At 52.4% G+C, this 25,205-nt stretch overlaps 2 protein-coding genes across 7 annotated transcripts in view; one reads left to right on the top strand and one right to left on the bottom strand.

Annotated features, from left to right (window-relative positions):
• Bcl9l (BCL9 like) overlaps positions 1-5,939 on the top strand; it is a 28,247-nt gene extending 22,308 nt beyond the window's left edge. For all 6 annotated transcript variants that reach the window (XM_055621693.1, XM_055621695.1, XM_055621698.1 and 3 more), the window contains 5 exons: positions 1,124-1,334; positions 1,467-1,551; positions 1,635-3,921; positions 4,263-4,544; positions 4,778-5,939. In XM_055621693.1, the coding sequence (XP_055477668.1) occupies positions 1,124-1,334; positions 1,467-1,551; positions 1,635-3,921; positions 4,263-4,544; positions 4,778-5,874 (3,962 nt within the window). In that variant the 3' untranslated portion in view covers positions 5,875-5,939. The remainder of the gene's footprint in view (positions 1-1,123; positions 1,335-1,466; positions 1,552-1,634; positions 3,922-4,262; positions 4,545-4,777) is intronic.
• Positions 5,940-10,059: 4,120 nt separating this feature from the next.
• Cxcr5 (C-X-C motif chemokine receptor 5) lies at positions 10,060-21,837 on the bottom strand. Its single transcript, XM_055622034.1, has 2 exons — positions 21,781-21,837; positions 10,060-11,121 (listed from the first exon to the last, which is right to left on the bottom strand). The coding sequence occupies exons 1-2, from the start codon at positions 21,835-21,837 to the stop codon at positions 10,060-10,062; spliced, it is 1,119 nt and encodes a 372-aa protein (XP_055478009.1).
• Positions 21,838-25,205: the final 3,368 nt, after the last annotated feature.

A 25,205-nucleotide genomic window follows, 5' to 3' on the forward strand; every position in this document is an offset into this window, starting at 1 on the left:
TGTGTGTGTGTGTGTGTGTGTGTGTGTGTGTGTGTGTGTGTGTGTGTACCACATGGTGCATGGGGGAGATGGTCAGAAAAATCTGTAGGTGTCAGTTTTTGTCTTCCACAGTGTGGGTCATGGGTCCCAGGGGTTTGTCAGGTTTGGCAACAGGTGACTTTACCTACTGAGCCATCTCAGGCTCCTGTAGTGTCCTTTTGATAAACAGAAGTAAGGTATTCCAGCTGCTCTGGCATCTGGTAGAATCTGAGGAGTGAATCCAGGAAACCCCAATTTGCAGGTCATCCACAGGCAGACCGACCTGGAGCTTGCATTAGCAGTGGGGAGGGGACCAGTTTTGTTGGCCTGAATCCCTCTACCCGTGGGAAAGAAAAATGTCAGACTTTAACTGAATTAGGGGCCACGCTGCTGGATCCACCACTACAGGCTTTGCTCACTGGCTGTTGGTGGGGACACCTCCATAGGATTCTTGGTGATCGGAAGTGACAGAAATCTTGTGCTCATCATTTTGTGAAAGCAGAGGGGGAACTTGTGCTCTATACTGCCTTTCTGACTCCTTTGTTGAAATTGATGGTTTGCTTTGTGGCATAGTAAACATCTTTCTTTGACTTGTCCCCAGGCAGGGACAAGTAGTATTTCCATTTTGTAGGTGAAGAAATTGAGACTTAGCCAAATGCTATCTCTTGTAAAAATCACAGTCAGTGAATCGTGGGCTTGGATGAAAAGCTGACTGTTGTTTGAATCATTGCTGTTACTACGGCCTCCCTGCTTTCTTCTTTAGATCATTAGACAGTATATTCTCTCTCTCTCTCTCTCTCTCTCTCTCTCTCTCTCTCTCTCTCTCTCACCCGGCAGTGGGAGTGCTCTAGGAAGAGCTAAGCAGAACTTTGGGGCATCTGCCACATGTTCCCTCTTTTCTCTACATAGTCATCATTCTGGCCATCTTAGGCAAAGATTGGTGTCAGCATGGAAAGGCAGACTGGTAAACACAGAGACTGTGGGGACAAATGACCCTCCGGGCACGGGTTATGAGGCAGTGAGCGTCCCAGGGCAGGAATACCAGCTGGTTCCCTTTCCCACATCTGGACCTCTCACCTGCCATCCTTTTTCTCTCCTCTTGCAGATTGTAATGTAGCAGACCCAGCCATGGCGGCCCCACAGCTGGGTCCTGGCCAAACCGCACAACTGCCCCTCAATGAGAGCAGTGCACCAGGACCCCCACATGGCCCCCCACCGGGCCTCCGGCCAGATGTCCCTGGGGGTGGGGGTGGGGGCGTCCCAGGAAAGCCCCCATCACAGTTCGTGTATGTCTTCACTACCCAGCTGGCTAACACGTAAGTCTCTGGGAGCCATGACAGATGAGGGGATTCTGTCTACCCATGCCTAGCGTGGGGGCAAGGTGGGTTGGTGAGGGTGGGGCCCTGTCGGTCCGTCTCTGAGCGGCGGGTCACTGTTCCCCGATGCAGGGCTGCAGAGGCCGTGCTGCAGGGCCGGGCCGAGTCCATCCTCACCTACCACCAGCAGAACGTGCCCCGGGCCAAACTGGATCAGGTGAGCGTGGTGGCCTGCCTGGTTCTGAGGTGGGTCGGGACGGCCCCTGGGCTGTCTCAGTCTTTACTTTTGTCCTCCCGCAGGCCCCTAAAGTGGCCCCCACCCCGGAACCACTACCCCTGAACACGCCATCAGCGGGCACACCGCAGTCTCAGCCTCCTCCGCTTCCACCGCCACCCCCAGCCCCTGGCAGTGCCCCTCCTTCTCTGCCCCCGGAGGGGCCTCCTGAAGACACGAGTCAGGACCTGGCCCCCAACTCAGTGGGAGCTGCCAGCACAGGTGGCGGGACCGGGGGAACCCACCCTAACACCCCGACGGCCGCTGCTGCTAACAACCCTCTGCCTCCTGGAGGGGACCCCGGAAGTGCCCCTGGCTCAGCCTTACTTGGGGAGGCCACCCCCACAGGAAACGGGCAGAGGAACCTGGTGGGCTCCGAGGGCCTGTCCAAAGAACAGCTGGAGCACCGGGAACGCTCTCTCCAGACACTGCGAGACATCGAGAGGCTGCTGCTCCGCAGTGGGGAGGCCGAGCCCTTCCTCAAGGGGCCCCCTGGAGGAGCTGGTGACGGAGGACCCGCAGCACAAGCCCCGCCCGCCGCTCAGCAGGCTCCCTCGGCACCTCCCGGTGGGCTGAAGAAGTACGAGGAACCCCTGCAGTCGATGATTTCACAGACACAGAGCCTAGGAGGCCCCCCACTGGAGCATGAAGTGCCGGGGCACCCCCAGGGTGGGGACATGGGGCAGCAGATGAACATGATGATGCAGAGGCTGGGCCAGGACAGCCTGACGCCTGAGCAGGTGGCCTGGCGCAAGCTGCAGGAGGAGTACTACGAGGAGAAGAGGCGGAAAGAGGAGCAGATTGGATTGCACGGGGGCCGCCCTCTGCAAGACATGCTGGGCATGGGGGGCATCGTGGGGAGGGGCCCGCCACCTCCTTACCACAGCAAACCTGGGGATCAGTGGCCACCTGGGATGGGTACTCAACTCCGGGGACCGATGGACGTCCAAGATCCCATGCAGCTCCGAGCTGGACCTCCCTTCCCTGGTCCCCGTTTCCCAGGCAACCAGATGCAAAGGGTGCCCGGATTTGGAGGTATGCAGAGTATACCCATGGAGGTACCCATGAATGCCATGCAGAGACCGGTAAGGCCAGGCATGGGCTGGACTGAAGACTTGCCCCCTATTGGGGGACCCAGCAATTTTGCCCAGAATGCCGTGCCCTATCCAGGTGGGCAGGGTGAGGCAGAGCGATTCATGACCCCTCGTGTCCGGGAGGAGCTGCTGAGGCACCAGTTGCTGGAGAAGCGGTCAATGGGCATGCAGCGTCCCCTGGGCATGTCAGGCAGTGGCATGGGACAGAGCATGGAAATGGAACGGATGATACAGGCACACCGACAGATGGATCCTGCCATGTTCCAGGGGCAGATGCCTGGTGGAGATGGCCTGGCTGGCACTCCCATGGGCATAGAGTTTGGCGGAGGCCGGGGCCTCCTGAGTCCTCCCATGGGACAGTCTGGGCTGAGGGAGGTGGACACACCTATGGGGCCGGGCAACCTCAACATGAACATGAATGTGAACATGAACATGAACATGAACCTGAATGTGCAGATGACGCCACAGCAGCAGATGCTGATGTCACAGAAGATGCGAGGCCCCGGAGACATGATGGGGCCTCAGGGCCTCAGTCCTGAAGAGATGGCTCGGGTTCGGGCCCAGAACAGCAGTGGCATGATGGGCGGTCCGCAGAAGATGCTCATGCCGTCACAGTTTCCCAGCCAGGGCCAGCAGGGCTTCTCTGGGGGCCAGGCACCCTACCAAGCCATGCCCCAGGACATGGGCAACACTCCAGACATGTTCAGCCCTGATCAGAGTTCAATGCCGATGGGCACTGTGGGCACCTCCCGGCTTAGCCATATGCCTCTGCCCCCTGCATCCAATCCTCCTGGGCCTGTGCACTCAGCCCCCAATAGGGGGCTAGGCAGGCGGCCTTCGGATCTCACCATCAGTATTAATCAGATGGGCTCTCCAGGCATGGGGCATCTGAAGTCACCCACCCTTAGCCAGGTGCACTCCCCCCTGGTCACCTCACCCTCTGCCAACCTCAAGTCACCTCAGACTCCCTCGCAGATGGTGCCCTTGCCTTCTGCCAACCCACCAGGACCTCTCAAGTCACCCCAGGTCCTCAGCTCTTCCCTCAGTGTTCGCTCACCCACTGGCTCACCCAGCAGGCTCAAGTCTCCCTCCATGGCGGTGCCTTCTCCGGGCTGGGTTGCTTCTCCTAAAACGGCCATGCCTAGTCCTGGGGTCTCCCAGAATAAGCAGCCGCCTCTCAACATGAACTCTTCCTCTACCCTGGGCAACATGGAACAGGGTGAGTCGTTTGGGTGGACGTGGGTTGGAGTCTTGGTGGCGGATAGGTTCCTGCAGGGGCAGTGGTGGCCGTGGTGGCAGCTGTGCTGGGGCCTCTTACACAGAGCTCCCGGTACATCTAGCATCTTGAAGGGTCCCACTTGGGACTTGGGACTCCCCACTGCCTTAACTGCTACAGGGATTACAAGGAGCCTGCGACCCTTGAGGTGTGGGTGTGCCTGAAGTGAGGTGGAGATTTGGGGGGAAGCTGACCTTTCCTTAGACCCTCTGAGTACCACCAGCCAAATTCAGCCTTCTGTCATCAGTGACCCCTGCTCTCTTTCTGTCTCTCCATGTCTGTAGGTGCCCTCCCACCTAGCGGCCCCCGCAACAGTTCCTCGGCACCTCCTGCCAACCCTCCCAGTGGCCTCGTGAACCCCAGCCTACCATTTACATCTTCCCCAGACCCCACGCCTTCCCAGAACCCTCTGTCGCTGATGATGTCCCAGATGTCCAAGTACGCCATGCCCAGCTCCACCCCGCTCTACCACAATGCCATCAAGACCATCGCCACCTCAGACGACGAGCTTCTGCCCGACCGGCCCCTGCTGCCCCCACCCCCACCACCGCAGGGCTCTGGGCCAGGTGCGAGGAGCCAAAGCTCTCTGGGAGCCTCGGGTTTAACCAGGAATCCCTCCAGTGGCCGTGCTGGCTTCGGCATACTTCCGCAGTCTCTGGTCGTGGGGGTGGTGTGAGCTCCGGGGCCCTGTTCCAGTGACTGCCATCACTTAGTGAAACCTAGGCCAGAGCCCAGCCCTCAAGTGGGGTTGGGAAGGACTGGGAGGCGCAGCCTCTAATGCCCTGTTCTTTCCCCACAGGTGTCAGCAATAACCAGCCCAACCCTATGCACCTGAACTCCGCCACTGCCCAGAGCCCCATGGGCATGAACTTGCCAGGCCAGCAGCCCCTGTCCCATGAACCTCAACCTACTATGTTGCCCTCCCCCACCCCTCTGGGGTCCAACATTCCACTGCACCCCAATGCACAGGGGACAGGGGGCCCTTCTCAAAACTCAATGATGATGGCTCCAGGAGGCCCAGACTCCCTAAATACCCCTTGTGGCCCCGTGCCCAGCTCCTCCCAAATGATGCCCTTTCCTCCTCGGCTGCAGCAACCCCATGGTGCCATGGCCCCCGCTGGGGGTGGGGGTGGGGGCCCTGGCCTGCAGCAGCATTACCCTTCAGGCATGCCCCTGCCCCCTGAGGACCTGCCCAACCAGCCACCTGGTCCCATCCCCCCCCAGCAGCACCTGATGGGCAAAGGCATGGCTGGCCGAATGGGCGACGCATACCCGCCTGGGGTGCTCCCTGGGGTGGCATCTGTACTGAACGACCCAGAGCTGAGTGAGGTGATCCGGCCCACCCCTACCGGCATTCCCGAGTTCGACTTATCCAGGATCATCCCCTCCGAGAAGCCGAGCAGCACGCTCCAGTACTTCCCCAAGAGTGAGAACCAGCCCCCCAAGGCTCAGGCCCCAAATCTGCATCTCATGAACCTGCAGAACATGATGGCGGAGCAGACGCCCTCTCGGCCCCCCAACCTACCAGGCCAACAGGGGGTCCAGCGGGGGCTCAGCATGTCCATGTGCCACCCTGGACAGATGTCCTTGCTGAGCAGGACAGGTGTGCCCCCACAGCAGGGCATGGTGCCCCACGGGCTGCAGCAGGGGGTCATGTCCCCACCGCAAGGCCTCATGGCCCAGCAGAATTTCATGCTGATGAAGCAGCGTGGTGTGGGGGGTGAGGTCTACACCCAGCCTCCCCACATGCTCTCCCCACAGGGCTCCCTCATGGGGCCTCCACCCCAGCAGAACCTCATGGTGGCCCACCCTCTGCGGCAGCGCAGTGTGTCTCTGGACAGCCAGATGGGTTACCTCCCGACGCCGCCGGGCAGCATGGCCAATCTACCCTTCTAGCACGCCCCTCGGGGTAGGGGGTCTGGAGCTGGGGATACTGAGAATATGTTAACTTTAAAAAGGTTTTTGGTTTTTGTTTTTTCCTCCAGTGTTGGGATGGATGGCCTGGGTCCAGGGGTAGGGTGAGGGGTGGGAAGGGGCTTGTGTGGGGAGTGGCATTTGTGGAAACCTGATGTGCCGGCAGCTTAGGGGGAAGTGGCAAGAGTCGGGCGGGGAGTTGGAATTGGCATTTGTTTGCTCAGTTGTGGGCGCTGGGACTACCCCTCCCTGCTGTTCCTTCTCCTATGGAGCTTCTATTTCCCTTTGTCTTTGCCCCTCTCGCCGCTGTCACCTACGCTTTGGGGGTTCTTGGGGGAGAGAGGAAGGAGGAGAAGGGTTTCCCATCCTCTGTCCCTTTGTGGAACCGTCACCTCCCTCGTCAGTGCTTCAGGTTCTGCCCGGTTTCTCAGTTTTTCCCCTCTGTCTTCCTCATTTCTTCTCCCTGCTTACGGGGCTGACCTCTCTCATGCCCCCTGCAGGCAGCTGGCCGGGTGGGCAGGTGCCCGTGGAGCTGTAAATAGAGCTGCGCTTTTGTGCCGGTTTGTGCGTGTGCCGTATTTCTGTGTTTTGATAGAAGTCACACACAAAAAAAAAAAGATTAAAAAAAAAGACCCTCCCCCCTCCTTCAAATGATCGCTCCCTCCATTCCCCTGGACCCAGAGACATACAGTCCTCCGCATCCTCCATGTGTCCCACCTATGAACTGAGGTCAGACCATTTAGGCTTCCATATGGTGAGCCCGGGAGGGCCGAGACCTCCCCCTTCCCACTACTTTGGCCGCCTGTCTGCTGCTGAGTGATTTCCGGAGAGCAGGTGTGCGCGTGTACATAGGGCCCCTGGCCTGGGTGCCTCTGCTGCTACATCTTAGTCAGAACTTGAAGCCCTGTGGCCCCATAGACTGGAGCTGTGGAGGGGTTAGCATGATTTGGGCCAGTTAACTCCTCAGGGCACAGACTCTTCTAGAAACCACCACTTGCTTCTCACCAAAGAAGGAAGGAACAGAGTTGGCCCTCCGGCCTCCACCCCTAGCGTGGAGTGAGGGAAGGCAGGGGGGCCGGGAAGAGAACAGCCTGCTGCCTCCCCCGCCTGCCCACTCTCTGGCAAGGTCCTTCTGTCCAGGGCTCAGGGTCATGTACCAGATCTGTCTATGCCCACCCAGGCACAGCCACTGCCTCCCCTTTTGGAGAGACCCTCACCCTCCACTGGTCAGACTGAAGCCATACAGGAATGGGTGTTTTGTCTCCCTTGGTCCCAGGAGTAAACTACTCCTGCTTTCTCACTTCCTTTCCTGCCTTGTAAGGTGGCGGGCAGCTCCCTGGCTAAGGCCTTTCCTGTCCTGCCTCCAGGGCCAAGGGCCATTCTAGACAGGGTGTCTTTTACCAGAGCCCGTCCCCAGCCTTTCTGACCTGCAGGGCCTGGTTTTGCCTTGGCAGCTGTAATACAAAGGGAATTTGTGCCCACTTCTCCCAGTCTGGTGCTGTCCGTCGTCAGCCAGGTCAGACACCACTCCCCCTTCAGAGCTGGCTGCAGGCCCCTGCCTTCCCCTTCCCCTCCCAGAGGCCATAGCCAAGGTCTCTGTGTTGAGAGACGGGTGGAAACCTGTCCCTTCCTGCCAAACCCTGCCCTCCCTGCTTCCATCTGGGCCCACAGAGGGCCCGATGCCCCCTTCTGGCGCCCTCGTCTCCCACCTCTACCACTAGCTTCCCAAGGTGATCTCCACAGGCCAGCCTTCTCCTCTCCATCCATGGCCATACCCCAGCCATTTTGTACCATTATATAAATATATATATAAATATAAATATATAAATACAATATGTGAAGACATCTTCTTGGTTTTTATTTTGAAACACTTTTTAGGCTTGTTCCGGGGGTCTCTGTGCTGCCTGTACTGTATTGACCTGTTTTATAGGTGCCTTTTTATTAAAAAGAGAAAATTCAAAAGTGCTATCTCTTGCCTTTTTGTTTTTGTGTCTGGTTTCTCCACTGCCCAACTGGCTGTTGGATGCCGGGAGCAGAAGAGGCGACCTCCAGCTGTCTCCCGCCATTCTGCAATGAGGGTACAGTCTTTGAAGCTATAGCACTAATTTCCCTACTGGGGTCCCCCAGGGGCAACCCCACTTCCTCTAACATCCCCATCCCCTCCTCGATCAGTGCCTGGGAGGAAGGGGCTCTCAGAATTGCCTGCTGGCTTCCCCTAAGCAAGTGTGGACTGGCTTCCTCTGGGTAGTACCCTCCCAGCACCTCCTGGGGCTTGGCGACTTGCTTGCCCAGGTGGCCAATGTGAAACAGGGACCTCTGTCCTCATTCTCTTAGCCAAGCGCCCCGTCTCCTGAGGCTAGGCCTGCTTTGTTATCTTACTTTCCACAGGCCCCAAGGGTTGCCAGAGAGGCAAGTTAGACTGTTGTGCTTGTCTTTAAACTCTCCCTTCCTTTTGGCAACCCTTGAACCCTAGGTGAGAGAGAGAAGGTTAGTGGAGAGAGGGTGCAGGCCCTTTACTTCTCCTGGCTGTTTAGGGTCGATGAGTTCTTTCAGGGCTGTACCAATCTCCAGCAACAGCAAAGGCAGCGAGCAGTCCCTCCAAGCTCCTGCGCTGAAACGTTTCTCTCAGTCTGTCTCCTCCAAGCTGCTGTACTACAAAGCGTATCTCCTGTGTCTATCCAATCTCCCACACTGAAGGTCTCTCGTCTCCCCAAACTGCCACACCTTTTCTTTCTGGGGTCTCCTGTTTATGTCCCTCAGAATCCTAGACCACGCCCCTCTCCGTGCTGCAGAAGGCAGGCCGTTACCAGCTGGCAAAGACCACGGCCCACACTTGGGATTAAAGCAAAAGCATATTTAGGTAACATAACTGAGTTTGAATTTTATTTTTATTTTAAAGATTTATTTATTTATTTATACAGTATTCCATCTGCATTATTCCTATACACCAGAGGAGGGCACCAGATCTCATTATAGATCTTATGAGCCACCATGTGGTTGCTGGGAATTGAAGTCAGGACCATCTGGAAGAGCAGCCCAGTGCTCTTAACGCCTGAGCCATCCCTCCATCCCCCATAACTGAGTTTTAAAAGAAACCAAAGATTCCATTACAACCTTCTTTCCCATCAATACCCAGAATTCACTACGGCCCTGGATCTCCTCTCCCTGTAGTCTGGAAGCTTGGTCCATGGGTAGAGAAGACAGCTGGGTTTGATATTTACTTGCCCCTCTTTGGGGCCTAGAGAATGTGTCTTTCCATTTCTCCACTGGGCTTCTTTCCTGCTGGCTTGCTCTTTACTCGTCTTGGGATACTGGCTAGCTTCCAGGGCCTTCTGGAACTTGTCCTCAGTCTGTAATCCAAGATCCAGTAACACGGGGCTGACCCAGTGCTGGTTTGGTTAGAGCCAGACAGCTACCTAAAGTACATCAGTTTCAGCTTCCTGCTCAGTTAAGAGAACAGGCACCATTGAAGGTCTGGCAGAGTCTGTATTTGGGAGACAAGCATGTTAAGGCCATACTCCGTGGCCAGCTGGCTAGTCCTCAGTGGTGGGTGATGAAATGCATTCTGGGAGGAGATTCTGGGGCTCATAATCAGGAGGCAGATGAGATTGTAGGCTGCAAGCGTAGATGGTTTTCCTTATGGCCAGAAAAGAAGTAAAGCTGATTTTTTAAAAGATTTATTTATTCTTCCTCTGTGTGAGCCAGCAGGCCAGAAGAGGGTGCCAGATCTCACTATAGATGGTTAAGATCACCACGTGGTTGGTGGGAATTGAACGCAGGGCCTTTGGCAGGGCAGCCAGTGTTCTTAACCTCTGAACCATCTCTCCAGCTGTAAAGTTGATTCTTAACTTGGGCTGGTTAGGATGAGAGGTGTGCGCGGTCCTCACTAGGAACACGCAGTCAGTCCTCACCTCATAGTGACAGAGGTGGTCAGGATAGCTTTTGCTTAGTCTTCAGCTTTCTTCCCTTCCTGGGGCTCTAGTCTAGCCTGACGGCTGGCAGAAGAGCTTCAGGGACGTTCTAGAAAAAGTTCATCTAGCTGTCCCATCTAGAGACACTGGCCCAAATAGCTCTTCGAAGCCCAGCTCTTGTTGGAACGACTTCTAGCATCATTCTCTGCTCCCGAGGGAAACAGAAGCAAAGAAGGGGGTGCGGACATTCTGCAGCCTAGAAGGTGGTGAGAGAGGTGGCGTTCTCTGACTCGGAGAGACTGCTCTTGCGCCAGTTGGGAAAGAGCTGGCAAAGGGAGGCTGGGCCAGAACAGCCTAGCTTGGTCAGAAGCCGAGACAGGTCACTTCGGAACTTTACTCCGGCAAAGGTGTAGAGCATGGGATTGAGACAGCAGTGGGCCAGGCCCAGGAATTCACATACGGTGATGGCCACAGAAAGATAGCCGCTCAGCTCACAGCTGCTGTTCATGGCCTTCAGCCTGTCCAGCGTGTCTAGGAAAATGACAATGTGGTAGGGTGACCAGCAGAGAAAGAAAATACTTGTCACTAAGATGGCCACCCTGACTGCCTTCTGCCGCTGAGGGCGCCGCTGGGCCTGGCATAGCCTGTGTACCACCCCCACGTAACACCAGGCCATCACAAGCATGGGTAGTAGGAAGCCCCCAAAATGGTAGAGGAATCGGGAGGTGAACCAGGCTCTGGTTTCGGCTTCGTTTTCTTGGGAGAAGATGCACTGTGGCAGGGAGTCGTTGTGATGAGGCTGGCCAACCTTGGCAAAGAGGAGTTCCGGTAAGGAAAACAGGAAGCCAGCCAGCCAAATGGTTGTGCAGGTGATGTGGATGGAGAGGAGGCGACGGCGGCGGTAGGCGTGGACGGCGTGGACGATGGCGAGGTAACGGTCTATGGCGATGCAGGCCAACAGCAGGCTGCTGCAGTAGAAATTGATCTTGTGCAGAGCGATCACGGCTTTGCAAAGGAAGGTCCCTAAGACCCAGCCCACAGAGCCCTCGGCCACTGCAAATGGCAGGATGAAGACTAAGAGGAGGTCGGCCACTGCGAGGTGGAACAGGAAGGTCTCGGTCGAGCTCCGAGTGTGCCGGTGCCTCTCCAGGATCACGAGCACCAGGATGTTTCCCATCATGCCCAGGAGGAAGATGAGGCTGTAGACCACCGGCATGAACACCGCCTTGAAGGAGGCCAGCAGGGGCCCCTCCACTGTGGAGCAGAACTGACCGTCCTGGAAGGGGATCTCCGTGCTATTACCGTAGAAGGCAAATTCCTGGTAATGCAAGAACAGAGAGAGAGAAAAATAAGAACAACAGCCCCGTCTTTTTTCTCTGAGGGGAAACTACCTGCGATCTGTTCTGTCCTTCCAGGCTAACTAATTTTTGTCCGCTCTATTCCATTTCCCCTTGGTGTGCTCTTGAACAAATCATGCCATCTTTTCCTTCTTTCCTTCCTTCTGCCTATTTTTTTTTTTTTTTTTTTTTTTTGAGACAGGGTTTCTCTGTGTAGCCCTGGCTGTCCTGGGCTCGCTTTGTAGACCAGGCTGCCTTGAACTCACAGAGATCTGCCTGCCTCCGCCTCCCAAGTGCTAGGATCACAGGCGTGCACCACCGTACCAGGCTTCCATATCCAGCTTCTTAAATTTATTTATTTTTTAGTTTTAATTTTTGGCAGTGCTGGAGGTTGTGAATGCCAAGCAAGTGCTGCACCACTGACCCACAACCCTGGCCTGAAACTTCAGGGGTTTTTTTGTATGCAAAAGGGACCAGGGTGATGTCTTGTGTCCATGTATTCTTAGATGTGGAAGGCTTAGGGCTTGCAGTCTGTACTGACACTTGGGGATGGGACACAACTGGAGCAAGAAGCCAGTGTTCCAATTCTGAAAGGTGGGGAGTAAACCTAAGATCCTGCCTTGGGGAGGGTATGGTTGTGGCTTGCTTACTTCCTCTTCATTTGTCCCCTTCTTCCTGTCTTGATTATTGCTGAGATTGAGGAAATGGCCTCCCATCTGGTTTAATCCACACAAGCTTGAGGTATGTAATCTGTTTTTCAGTCGTGTCTTGCTCAAAGAGGGGGTTTGCTTAAAGGCACATTTGCCTGTCTCCAGAGTCTAATACTTCTACCACTGAGCGACATTGCCTGAGCTTCCCTCCAAAGACTTCTGGGGGAGGGGCAGAGACCGAGCTTCCAGCCACTTCCCAACCAGAGAGCAAACTCCCTAGGCACAGAAACCCTGTAGCAGAGACAAATGAGTCACACACAGGGAGACCAGACACGGGGAAGGGAGGAAGCCTCTTCTGAGTGGAAAAGAAGGGAGGTGCGCCTGTTATATCTCCGGAAGTTCCTACCTCCACATCCTCCCCCCACCCCCCGTCACCGCCCTCCATCACCCCAGCTCTCAGGTTTGCCTGCTTAACCACAGAGGAAGACAGTGTGCCTGTTTTCATACCTTTCACTCACAGCTGTCCTGCACCTGCTCTTCCTCAACTCCCAACTCTGTTCTTTCTGCCCTCCCCTGGCCAACCTCCTTTCTGGGCAATACAACGCCAATTACACACTACTGACGAGGGGTTCAAATGCAGTGAATAAGTGATGGGCCCCAGGGAGGCAAGAGATAGCGAGGTATTCTGACCCCTAGGCTCTGGGCAATCTTATTCTAACCCTCTGTGAGGAGAGGGAGGGCTTCCTGCCAGCAGTGGTTGGTTCACTGGTTACCTTAAATCTTTCTTGCCACCCAGGCACACCCTAGTTGTAGGTCATGTACTCCCTTCCACCAGTGGGTAAACGGATTCCCCATCCTGGTCTTTTGGTCCCTGGAGCAGGTGGCTCTTTAGGGAGGGATGGGGACACACGGTACAATGATGATGCCATCCACCACCTGTCTGCTATCACCTCAGTCCTGCCCCCTCTCTCTCTGAGTCCTTTTCTTTCCTTTCCCTTTTTTTTTTTTTGAAAAAAAATTAGACTTAATTTTTTTTAAAATTTTATGTGTATAAGTGTTTTGCCTACATGTATGTACGTGTGCTGTGTGTGTGCCTGGTGCCCATGGAGGTCAGAAGAAGGCATTGACTCCTCTGGAACTGGAGTTACAGGAAGTGTGAGTCACCATGTGGGCGCTGGGAACTGAACCCCAGTCCGCTGAAAGAGCAGCAAATGCTCTTAACTATGGAGCCATCACTGTAGCCATACAGGTCCTTTTCTTACCAGCTTTTATATTCTTGTCCACTTCCTACCCAGTGGATGGTTGAGTTTTCTCATACACAAATCCCAGCCAGGCGCTACTCAGAAGTTTGAGGAGAACAGCTTAAGCCCACAATTTGAGTTCTGTTATCAGTATAGTCAGATTCTGTCTCAAAAACAAACAAAAAACCCTGCACAGGTCCTATAGCAGTAATGTCCTGCTTAGAGTCCATTAATGGTTCCCCATCACCTGTAAAGAACAGGTGGCTTTTTGTCTCTGTCTTGTTTTCTCATTTCTTATTCAATAGTAAAACCATTTGTAAAAAGCCATTTTTGTGATAATGTCCATCAGCGGAGAAATGGGTCAGGTTTCACACACAGCAGAACGCAACTCGACCTTGGAAGGAAATGCTGTTTATGGTGTGTCTGGCCTCTTAGGGAAAGACATTTACCACACAGCATGGCTCAATGTCAGAACCAACAACAGGGCACCCATACAGCACCAAGGCCCCAAGGTGGCATGCATATCTCAAGAGGCCCTGGAGTTTGGGCTTATTCCAGGCTAGCCTGTACTGCTTGGGTCCCTGAAACAAACAAACAAACAAACAAAAGAGGGACATACATTTCTATGACAGAGCCCTGGCCTAGCAGGGACAAAAACAGAGCCGGTGGATGAGAGAAACGAGAGACCTGTCGGATGGGGTCTCGGTGCCCCGGAGAGAAGGCCTTTACATCTGCCCTAATGTGGGCTGGAGGTGTAGCTCAGGAGGTAGGATGCTTGCCTAGCACACACAGGGCCCCAAGCTTGAGCCTCAGCCCTGTGAAGATAAAAATAAATAAATATCTCCAGAATGTGTTCTCCTTTGATGTGTCAAAGCTTACCTACTGCTTCATCGCATCAGACACTCTGTGCCTCAGGTATATTCTATCAGCTGTCTGGTACCCAGCAACCCTGCCAGCTTCCTGTCACTTCTGCTCAGGCTCTTCATTTCTTCCAGTCTGCCTCTCTAAACTCCTGCCTTCCTTCAAAGGCCCGAGTCGACCCCATCTTCCTATGTTCTTCTTAGCCCCTTCTGCTTGGAATTCCAGGCTGCCTGGGGCTCAGCACAGATGCAGGTCTTTGCATCTTTCTGTAAACCCTGCCTCTGGGGCCTAACTGGGTACTCTGTCCCTGGAGGAAGTTGTTTCCAATAGAAGAGCTGACTCTGACTCTTGCAGTAGGAGGTCGAGGGGACTATGAGGGGTGAACCTCCCAGCTGAACCTGTCCTGGGAAGCCGAGCCAGCCTGTCTGGCCCAGAGGCCCTTCATAACTGCTTTTCTATGCTGATGAGCTTATCCGTTTAAAGTTCAATCAGTGGGATAGCTCCACAGGGCCAGGTAAAGCGAGAGGGTCTGTCTCTTCCTCTATGCCTAGAGGTATTGTTTTGGCAAAGCCTCAGAGGAGAGGAAGATGGGTGGGAAGCTAGCTTGGTGTGTATCAACATACCAAGGTGTCAAACAGATGTTTTGGAGCGGTAAAGAGTGTTAAAGCCACTTCCCATATACAGGGCCGTGGGCACTCCTCTCCCCCAAACCATGGAGAGAAGCCATAAGGTAAGGGTGGCTCTGGCCTGGTGGAAAGGTGAGGAGACACATGCTGTCAAGGGAGCTAGCCTGAGGCAGCAGGCAGAGCACAGTTCAGCAATGGGATGAACGCTCACTCATTCTTTGCTATTAAAAAAAAAAAAAAAGAAAGGCAGAAACCCTCATGTGTACCCCCACTGTGATGGCAGCACACACCATCTATAGACACGGGCACATGCCCAGACATGGCCACACCCCCATGCTGCACAGGAGGCACCCAAACAGAGCACAAACAGCTTACAAGCAAGCTATAGGGACGTAATCCCCACGAGAAATATGATGCCTGGAATGAAGCCAGGCACGAGCTAGGAACCTAGTTAGCAAAGCACTGTGAGCTCCAGCAGGAGGATGGGGAGGAGAGGTAAAGATGAAAGTGCGCCTCCCATGATGAGGTCCACAGAGGCTCCTCTTCACTCTCTGTACAAGACTCGGGTCACTCTCTGAACTAGTAAAGTCTCGAAGCTCCATGGTGTTTTTTTTTTTTTTTTTTTTTTTTTTTTTTTTTTTTTTTTTTTTTCCCCCAAGCAATGAAGCTGCTCTGTTGCTTTGAGCTGTCTAACAAGCCATTCTGCTAGGGTTTGCTGACTGGATTTCTCTGTGAGCAGGTAAGGCGACATTCCTCAAGGATCTAGCCTGGATTTTCTCCTGGCACTCAAGCCTGCTTTGGACGGGGCATGACTGGGGAGCACTTTTGACAATGCAGAGTCCTCCGTAGGCTGACACGGGAGCTCAGACTCACCAGGTGGAATTATTGTGGGGGGCAGACTGCAGTTAGAGACCCAGACTGCAGTTTGGCCTATAGCTTCTGTTCGTTGGGAATCTGAGTCAGAAGAAGCGTCTGAACCCATGAGTTTGAAACCAGCTTACTCAGCATCCTTAGACCCTGACTCAAACATACAGAATACACACATACACACACATCATGAGAAAAAAAAAAAATACTTGGGCGGTTAGGCCATCATTGTTTTCCCCTAAACGAGCAAAGCCTTCAGAAGATTTGCTAGTTCTGCTGAAGGGTTTAGAAAATTCTGCTCTGGGAAGGAACGTAGGATTTGAGAAAAAGAAGTCTGAAGTCCATGAGAACTGTCTTCAAGGACTGGCTAGGGCCTTGGGTTAGGAGGTGAGCGCTGGGCTCTGCTGTGAGCCTCAGCTGTAGATCAGGAGAAATGGGCAGAAATGATCAAGTGGCTCCAGCTGATAGAGGGACAACGTTCTAACAGGCACAACTGTCCAGCACTGGGCATCTGTGAGCTCAAGTGCAAGGGAAGAGTTCCGGCTTCAGGAAGGCCCGGACCCTGCCTCTGATTCTGCTGCTCGCTCATGTCCTGCCCTGCCCAGAGTTGAGTTGCTTCTTAGCATGGTCTTTCTTCCCCTCCCACTGGCAGTCTTTGCTTTTCTAACCTATCCGGCAGCCGGTGAATGCTGCAGGCTGACCCCGATTCCCAGCCCTGAGGATCATGCTCTCTCGGGCCCTGCACCACAGCTCCAAGGCCTACAATGTATTGTCCATGAGCAATAGCTCAAGCTGGATGAGTGGCCTACCATTGAGCTACATCTGCAGTCATTGTCCCCTGCCCGCTTTCTGCTCGCTATTTTTGTTGGGTGTGATTGTGTGTGTGTGTGCATGGAAACCAGAGGTAGCTGGTGTCTTCTTCCAATATTCACCATCTTATGAGACTGGGTCACTGAACCTTGAGCTCACCAACTGGCTGACCAGTAAGGGCCAGAATCCCTCCCCACACACACCTTTTTTTTTTTTTTTAAAGAATTTATTTATTTTCGCTTTATGTGTCTGGGTGTTTTGCCTGCATGTACGTTTGTGCCCACCTGCATGGAGCCTTTAGATACCAGAGAGAGTGTTGGATCCCATGGAACTGTGAGTACCATGTAGGTGCTGGGAGCTGCAACCAGGTTCTCTGGAAGAACATCCAATGCTCTTAAATGCTGAGCCATCTTTTTAGCCCTCCAGGCATTGATTCTCTTGTACCTGAACTCAGGTCTTCACACTTTCACAGCAAGTACTTCACATAGCGCCTTACTTTTTTTTTAAAGACAGGATTTTTCTGTATAGCCCTGTCTGGCCTGGAACTCAGAGAGCTGCCTGCCTCTGCCTCCAGAGTACTGGAATTAGAGGTATGCATTATCACCGCCCAGCTTTTACCTGTTTTAAGACAGTGTCATGTCACTAAGTCGCCCAGGATGGCTTTGAACTAACTCTGTAGCCAATATCTTGAAAATTTGATCCTCCAACCATAGCCTCCTGAGTAGCTGAGATTACGAGCTTGTGTTTCCAGGCCCTGCTGAGGTCATGTCTTCTTTTATGTGAGACCTAACCCTGGTGAGTGCTTGCAGCCACTAGCTGGGATCTGGGAGTGGGGTAGGCAGGGGACCGTTCATCTCAGTCTTCAGTGACTCACAGGGGCATGGTGGAGAATAGGAAGGAGAGCGGGTTATGTATAGGTCTGTCTGCTCCTCTCAACACACTATTCCTTCAGAAGGCCCCCGCTCCCCAGAGATAATTCAGGACTCCTGCTTGCCATGTGCTCTGTGTCCTCCTTTTTCCCAAGCCTGCAGATCGTCTTCCATCTCTGTCTGAGGGTTTTGCCCATTAGGAGTATGTACTGCTGTTGGGTTTTAGTATTTTGTTCAAAAGATTTCTTTTTATTTTACGTATGTTTTTGTGTGTGCATATATCATGTGTGTGTGTGTGTGTGTGTGTGTGTGTGTGTGTGTGTGTGTCTGCCATGTATGTATATGTGTTCTTGGAGGCTAGAAGAGGTCATCAGATGGATGTGGGTGTGGGAAACTGAATTTGGAAGACTAGCAAGTTCTCTTAACCACTGACCCATTTCTCCAGCCCCAGTTTTTCAGTTTTTTTGAGACAAATACAGCCCAGGCTAGCCTTGAACATTATGACCCTCCTGCTCAGTCTTTTGAGTACTTAGACGATTGCCATCATGCTTGGCTCTGGGAGACACATTAAGCAACCTGTACTTCTTTGTCACATCTTTAGGTTTAAAGTGAGTTCACCTTGTGAGCCAATGTCTGTCTACACTGTGAAGACAGGGTCACATAGTCACATGCTCCTCCCAGTAACCCCTTAAAACAGCTTCCTGAGATAGCACTTGTTTACCTTTTTAAAAAATTACATTCATCTCTGTGTGTGTGTACATTTAAAGAGTTCCGAGGACAACTTGGGGAGATGGCTCTCTCTTTTCATCATATGAGACACTGGACTGAACTCAGGTCGTCAGGCTTGGCAGCAAATACTGTTACCCCCTGAGCCACCGTTTACCCCCTGAGCCATCTTGCTGGCTCTTCTTGGACAGTGTATATTTGAAATATTATTTTGCCTTTCGTTCCTAAAAGAAAACTTGTTTCTGTGTTCTGACTCTGCATTCCAAATATGTGGTTGCTTTTTATGTATCTGCCAAAGGAACAGGACCAGGCAGACTGTGTCTCTTAGAAAGGGGCGTGTCTCTGTGATCTGAGTGACAGAAACTAGTTTCTCTCCTAATGCAACTCCTGGCAGGTTGGCCTCAGGCTTCCCCTCATTTCTGATCCCTCCAGAGGAGGCTTCCTCCACTGGAGCTTCTGTGGGACTTTTTACATGGTTAAAATGGGGGGACCCTCCCCTCCTCTCAGGTAAAGCCCAGAAACAGCCTGAGCAAGTTTTGGTTCCTCTTTTTTACTCCCTTGGTGAAGCAAGACAGTTTTGTGTGGACAGACCCGTGAGGCTCCAGTCACACCACTGAGTTCCTGGCTCGTGGTGAGCGTCAGTAAGGGTCAGAGAAGCTAAACTTAGACCAGCTTCACCATATTCTATGGCAGCCTCGCCTCCTGAGGGCTGGAGATTTACTCAATCACTAGCCCGTGTACATGCCCAACTGAGGCCCGGGTTTTCAAACATGCCCAGGAGCTCCGGTTTGAGGTGTGAAATGAAACAACTCATGATGGCTCTCCTAGGCAAGGGTCTCCTTCAGGTTCGCTCAGACCCACCTTGCCGGGGGGGGTGACTTCCTGGCATACTTACGCTAGACCCCAAGGTTCTCCTTGCTTGCTCTTAGCCATCTAGTGTTTTTGTTCAGACCTTGCGCTCATGAGGATTGCCTGCCTACCTCAAACAAGCAGATAGTCAAGTGGTCAAAGATGATCTTTGAGTTCAAGTGGACAAAAGGGGCTCAGTGGGTAAAGATGCTCATTATACAAGCCAGACGACCTGAGTCCGATCCTGGGAACCCATGGTGGAAGGAGAAAAGGGATTCTCAAATGTCCTCTGACCCCCACACAGCAGTCATGGCACACGTGTACACACACACACACACACACACACACACACACACACACACACACTATAAGCAAACAAATGTAAAAAACTTTAAATAGAACACAGGGATGGTTGTTCCTTGATTTATCAAGATTCCTGTTTCAGAACCCAAAGTTGGAGAGTCGAACCTAGTGATCTGGGAAAGTGGGCCAGTAATCCGCTGGGACAAGGACGAGGACAAGGACAAGAAATGGGGAGCAGGAAATAAAATCAATGAGAGAAGCTCAGCCAGACTCCCAAGAAAAACGTCAATCTCAACTGTACGACAAGGCAGGAAATGCTCCTTGGAAGAGCTGGGGATGTATGAGGCGTCACTTTTCAACTACAGTATAACAAACAGAGCAAAATAGAAACACACAATTTTATTGAGAAGCCACTAAGGCAAACTGTTCTGCCTGTTCTGCCATTCAAGGACATTTATGCCATGACAGAGGAGGGGGCAGTGTGCCAAGGCCAGTTATGGCCTTTTGGAAAGTGAGCAGGGCCAAAGACCCTGTGTTCCAGAGTGACAGTCACCCTTGAAGAGAGTACATGGGAGGTAGGTGGACATAAGAGGTGCCTGATTGAAAGGCTCCAGGGCCAGGATTGTCTTAGAACTCCTGGGCTCCTAGCTAGACCCTAACTAATGCCCAGGCACATAGCTGAGGACCTTTGGTTTGATATGTGTCACGAAAGAAGTTGGCATACATCCTTAGAACGTAGGTTCGTTTCATGTCATAAGCACGCTCTGCCGCCCCTCTGCCCGCCACTACCACCTGTCTCTAGTAGGTCACAGAGTGAGGTGAGGCAGGCGTGCAGTTAGGGGAAACTCTTGAGGTTTCTCAGAAGCCAGGACGGCCAGGTCTCCAGGTGGTTACCAAGGCATCCAACTGGGTCAGAGCCGGTGGTCAGCTTGAGGGCAGAAGATACCAAGTGACCAAATCAGGGGCAGCCGGGGGCAGGGCGAGGGCGGGAGCACACCACCTATAGAACAGTTAGGGTTTAAAGGGGTCTGGCCTAGACCAGCTGGCATCACTGGGCACCACTTGGACAGTCCCAGGGATTCTGCACTTAGAAGGACTTCAGGATTGGTTTGATGCTTTGATGTTTGTTTGTTTGTTTTTTGGTTGTTTGTTTGTTTGAATCAGAGTCTCTACGTAGCCTACGTCTGGCTTCGAACTCCCAATCCTCTTGCCTGAGTCTTTTGGGTGCCGGGATTACAGATCTTTCAGATTTTTAATTCTTTTTCACCAAGGGTCCCTATATTTTGATGTTGCGCTGGCCCTACAGTCTGCAGCAGGTCCTGATTAAACAGGTGGGTTGATTTAAACTGGGTTTGGCGCGCAGAGCTGGGACCTGCCGCGATGACCGCTAGCTCCACAGGCTACAGACACTTCTTAGCTTGGGACCTGGGTAAGGCAGCCTCTCCCAGCAAGCCTGGGAGCATAGCGGGAAGAGCTATGAAACAGACCACAGATGCTGGAGAGCCTGAGGGGACACCTCAAGGTGTGCTTAGGTCAGGAGAGCTGATGGGATCCGGGGTTGAGAACTTTCACGGCCTTGTCCAGAAAGCAGCTCATAGAGATTAAGACCATGATGAAGTGTCCAAGTCCTCTGCTGTCCATATCCCAGAGCCCCGGGGCGTTCTGCTTCAACTGCTCCTGACAGCATCCTTTGGTAACCAGTGGCACCCAAATCAAGCATGCTTCACTGGAGACTGGGGTGGCAGAGAGGGGTGATAGGAAATTCTTCCAAGAATACCTTATCTCTAGAGATGACAGTCCTTCCCAGGAGGCTGCAGCAGGCTCCATGGCACTTTGGGCCCCAGCAGGCTCCATACAGCCTAGCATTTCCTGCTGTGTGACTCTGACCCCTAGGATCCTTGCCGTCCGGTCGCACACTTCCTTCATCTATACAAAATCCACTGTCTAAAGCCTTTCAGTCAGGGATTATCTCCCTCCTGTCTAGCTACCTGAGGGCCAACATCAGGTTCTCAACCTCTCCATCCAACACAGAATATTGTGCCTTACGTATGAAATCATGCAGCATCACACAGCAGGATGAACAATTGTATGTAGATTCTTTGAGACGAGGTCTCATGCATCCTAGGCTAGCTGAGGATGGTCTCGAACTTCTGCTCCCCTTGCTTTCATCTTTCTCATGATGGGATTATAGGCACGAACCTCCATACTGTGTGTGTGTGTGTGTGTTTGCACGTGAGCTGGGGATGAGCCCAGTTTCATGCACGGTTGGCAAGCAATCTACCAACTGAGTACCCTCCCAGTCAACAACCACACACTGACTGTTTGATTAGCCCTGCCAGGATACCGACACTAAGAAAACATCCAGCCAGGCAGTAGTGGCGCACACCTTTGATCGCAGCACTTGAGAGGCAGGGGCAGACAGATCTCTGTGAGTTCGAGGCCAGCCTGGTCTACAGAGTTCCCAGGACAGCCAGGGCTACACAGAGAAACTCTGTTGCAAACAAACTAACATAAAATAAACAAAAACCCTTCCAAAGTGCTTTGCCGTTCTAAGCCAAAGAGACAAAGACAGGCTCCTCTATTGAAGAACCAAGAGAGAGCTGTGTACCCAGTCACACAGGAGAGGCAGAGCCTGACCTCCTTCTGGTAGCTATTAAGGGCAACAGATATAGTGGACAATTAGAGGCTAAAGGTTCAGGCGCCCATGTATTTGCCTACATCCTGTAATCCTTGTGGGGGTCAGGGGGGAATCTCCCAAGCTGTCCCCTCTCCCTTGACACGGAGTATCCAAAATGCCAAGCAGATGTGGGCAACAGGGAGACGCACGCCTCTACTCACCAGGTCCCCCATGTTATAGGTGATGAAGTCCATGTCCAGGGTTAGTGGGTAGCTCATCGCTGCAGCTCTGCGTCACCAGACTGGTCACCGTCTGATGCTGAGAAGCTCTGTGCGGCTGCCTATGGAGAGGTGGCAGGCGTCAGCTGCAAATTTAAACAAATGAGCTGTGTGCTGTCTCCTGGGGCCGGGTAGGGCTCACCACTCGCCTCTCAACTCATTGCTTTTTTTTTTTTTTTTTCCACTTGGTCTTTTCTGTTGTGTGTGTGTGTGTTTTTTTTTTTCCTTTCTTTTTTCTTTAAAGAAAAAGGGAAAATCCCCCCCCACAGAATCAGCACTAACAAAGCATCTTTCCTGGCAATCGCGCTCTGAGCTGAGCCAGGGGTCTGGCGTGAAGGCAGCCCCTTGCTTCTGCTCGCTGGATCTCTATGAGGGATGCATATAGACTTGGGAAACTCCTCCTAGAAAGGGACCAAAAAAAAAAAAAAAAAAAAAGAGTACTTCCAGCCACCTTTAGATCTCCACTGTCCTCATCACTAGGGTGACCAACCACCCCAGTTTGCCCAGAACTGAAAGAAAGTCCCCTGCCCTGGGAAACCCCTTACCCTAGGCAAACCCAGGCGCTTGATCAAGCTATCACTGCCATCCTTCAGCCCAGCCAGGAAGAAGTAATCTACCCCCTCCTCCCTTTTTAGCTTAAGTTTGAAAGAGATAAGTTAGAATATTTTAAAAGGGAACAACCCTAAATAATACTAGAAGACAGAGAATGAAATGAAATTACCAAACGAAAGCACAATATAAACACAGCCACAAAGCCATGTTCTGACTCAGGAAAAAAAAAAAAGAGCGGTGCTTCTCCTACAATAAACTTGTAGACAGCCTCGCTAGAAAGGACATGGGTGGCCACCTAGGCTGCTCACCTTCTCCAGTTTCACACAAGAGGACCCTGCAGCCCAGAGACACAGACTAAATTACTTGTGACATACAAACCGCGGCTACCTTGAGCCCAAGGGTCCTGACTCCACCTTCATCATCCTCTGCTCCCCAAAATGTCTGCTCTTCAGGCTCACAGCACCTGCTTGTCCCCCTGCTCTGTCTCGTCGTGAGTGCCAATTTTTTCATGAAGACCCATGGTAGATAGACAATGACCCATTTTCCCTCCAGGTCTCATCCTAGCAGGCTTTCCTCCGTGGGCATATCCTGACTTGGTCCATAGTAGTGTAAGACTGCATTCAAAGGCACCTACTCTGGTGTACTGTTTGTTTGGTGTGTGTGTGTGTCGCTTTGCTTTGCCCCAACTTTGCAAACTTAATCATCCTCCCCTTCCAAGCCCCCCCCCCCATCACGCTCCTTGCTCTGCTCTCCTGTTGTTATCACCCTTCCCTCCCAGGCAATCTGCCTCTCAAGGGGATCCTATCCTGACCACCAGAGCTCTCCTTCATCTCCTCCATAGCCCAGTCTCACCTTTCTCAGGCTGAATTGAGAATATATTTTATATCGTCTCAGAATATATATTATATGGTAGCTTGGGGGTTATAATCCCTACCTCTTCCTCATCATATATCTTTCTCAGGACTAAAGTGAAGAGTTCTGGGCTCTGTTTGGACCATCGCAGTCTCTCCCTTCTCTTCTCTCTCTTATTTATTTGAGAGAAAGAGAGAACACTTGCGGAGATCAGAGGACAACTTGTGGGAGTTGGTTCTCTCTTTCTACAGTGTGGGAATGTGGGACCTGGGATCAAACTCAGGCGGTCAGGCTTGGTGGCTAGTGTCTTTACCTGTTGAGCCATCTTACTGGACCTCAAAACTGCTCTTAAGAAGGAAGAAGGCTAGAACAAGGGGTTGGAGCGCCTTTCTAGGACTTCTAGTCCTGACGCTTCAGGGACTCACTGCCTCAGTGCTTCCTGGGTCTGGAATTGACTTGGTACTGCTCACCCTTCTAGCCCTACTCCCCACAGCCTTGCCCCTCCGGCCCATTAACCTATGCAAGTCAACTTTCGCCACCCTCAGCACACTGCTCAGAAAAGAAAAAGCATGAGAACCTCCGAGAAGGAAAGGGGTTCTGAGAGACACCCCAGTCACTTCCCACCCTGCCTCCCCCACAGGGCGTGCAAGCGTAGAGGTCACCGCACCTTCATCAGACGCTCGCATCATCACTCAAACGGTGAGAAAGTCACCTCGTGAGATCATGTTTCCTCAGATGTGAGAGTGCATGTCTGTCACCCAAGCACTCGGGAGGGTGAGGCAAGAGGATTGTCAGTTTGAGGCTAAAGTGATCTACTGGGTGAGAACCATGCCAAAAAGGAAGGAAGAAAGAAAGAAAGAAAGGAAGGAAGGAAGGAAGGAAGGAAGGAAGGAAGGAAGGAAGGAAGGAAGGAAGGAAGGAGAGAGAGAGAGGGAGGGAGGGAGGAAAGAAGGAAGGAAGGAAGGAAGAAAGAAAGGAAAAAAGAAAGAAAAGAGAAGAGGGTAGATTATGTTTCAGTGTAGGATGGTTTAGTGTTTAGTATTAGAAGCTGACTCCTCATGCTGAGTCAAAATATATCTTCTTATGACGCCCCCAGCAGTCCTAGCTGGGCCTCAGACAGGACCATGTAACATGCCTCCCAAGTGACCTCTGGGTACGGACATCATGTGCCTGTGAGTCTCATGCGTCCCAACCCACATCCTAATGTCTTCAGCTATCTTTCAAAGAACTGGTTTCTGGGTACAGTATCAGCCTGATCTTTGACCTCAGGGTGATTTCCTGTCAATAGTCCAGAAAGTCTGTGACTTAGGACAAACTATGGAAAAATGACTTTCCTTGTTCATGACTCTAAGCATATTTAGTTGCAGTTAGTATGACCATTCCTGTGGGCTCCTCTCCTCCTGACAGCATGCTAAGTGGGTTTCATGTTGATGGCCCTGATCCACCATTGGATTTTATGAAGGGAGACTCGTTGTCTGTGGATGCAATGACAACATAAAAAAAAAAAGCCTTCCTTAGGGGTAGCCAAGTCTTGATAGGACAACTCTTGGCAGAACAAAGCCAAAACCAGCACCCTGCTTCATATAAGTAGATACCTCAAAGGTCAGGGAAGACTTCATGGAAGAAGGACGGAAGCTGGACATTAGGGAGGGGTGTGATTGGGGGAGGGTTTGATGATGACGTTGGAGGACTGCATAAAGAGGTCTGGAAAGAACTGTGCCATGAACGGCCCACTTAGACACTCAGCAATGGGGTGTGGTGACGGGAGAAGCTGGGAGGAGTCTGGAATTGCCCTTGTGGCTGTCTGCTCTCTTACTCTCAATCACTGTCCTTTCCCTGTGCTGTGTTGTAGGCTCAGAGGAATGTCAGGGGGGCTCACGATTCTTCCTCCTTCCTTCCTTCCTTCCTTCCTTCCTTCCTTCCTTCCTTCCTTCCTTCCTTCCTTCCTTCCCCAGGAAACACAT

Source organism: Psammomys obesus, unplaced genomic scaffold (assembly GCF_907164565.1).
Source record: "Psammomys obesus unplaced genomic scaffold, mPsaObe1.curated_primary_1811, whole genome shotgun sequence".
In the NCBI taxonomy this organism is placed as follows: domain Eukaryota; kingdom Metazoa; phylum Chordata; class Mammalia; order Rodentia; family Muridae; genus Psammomys; species Psammomys obesus.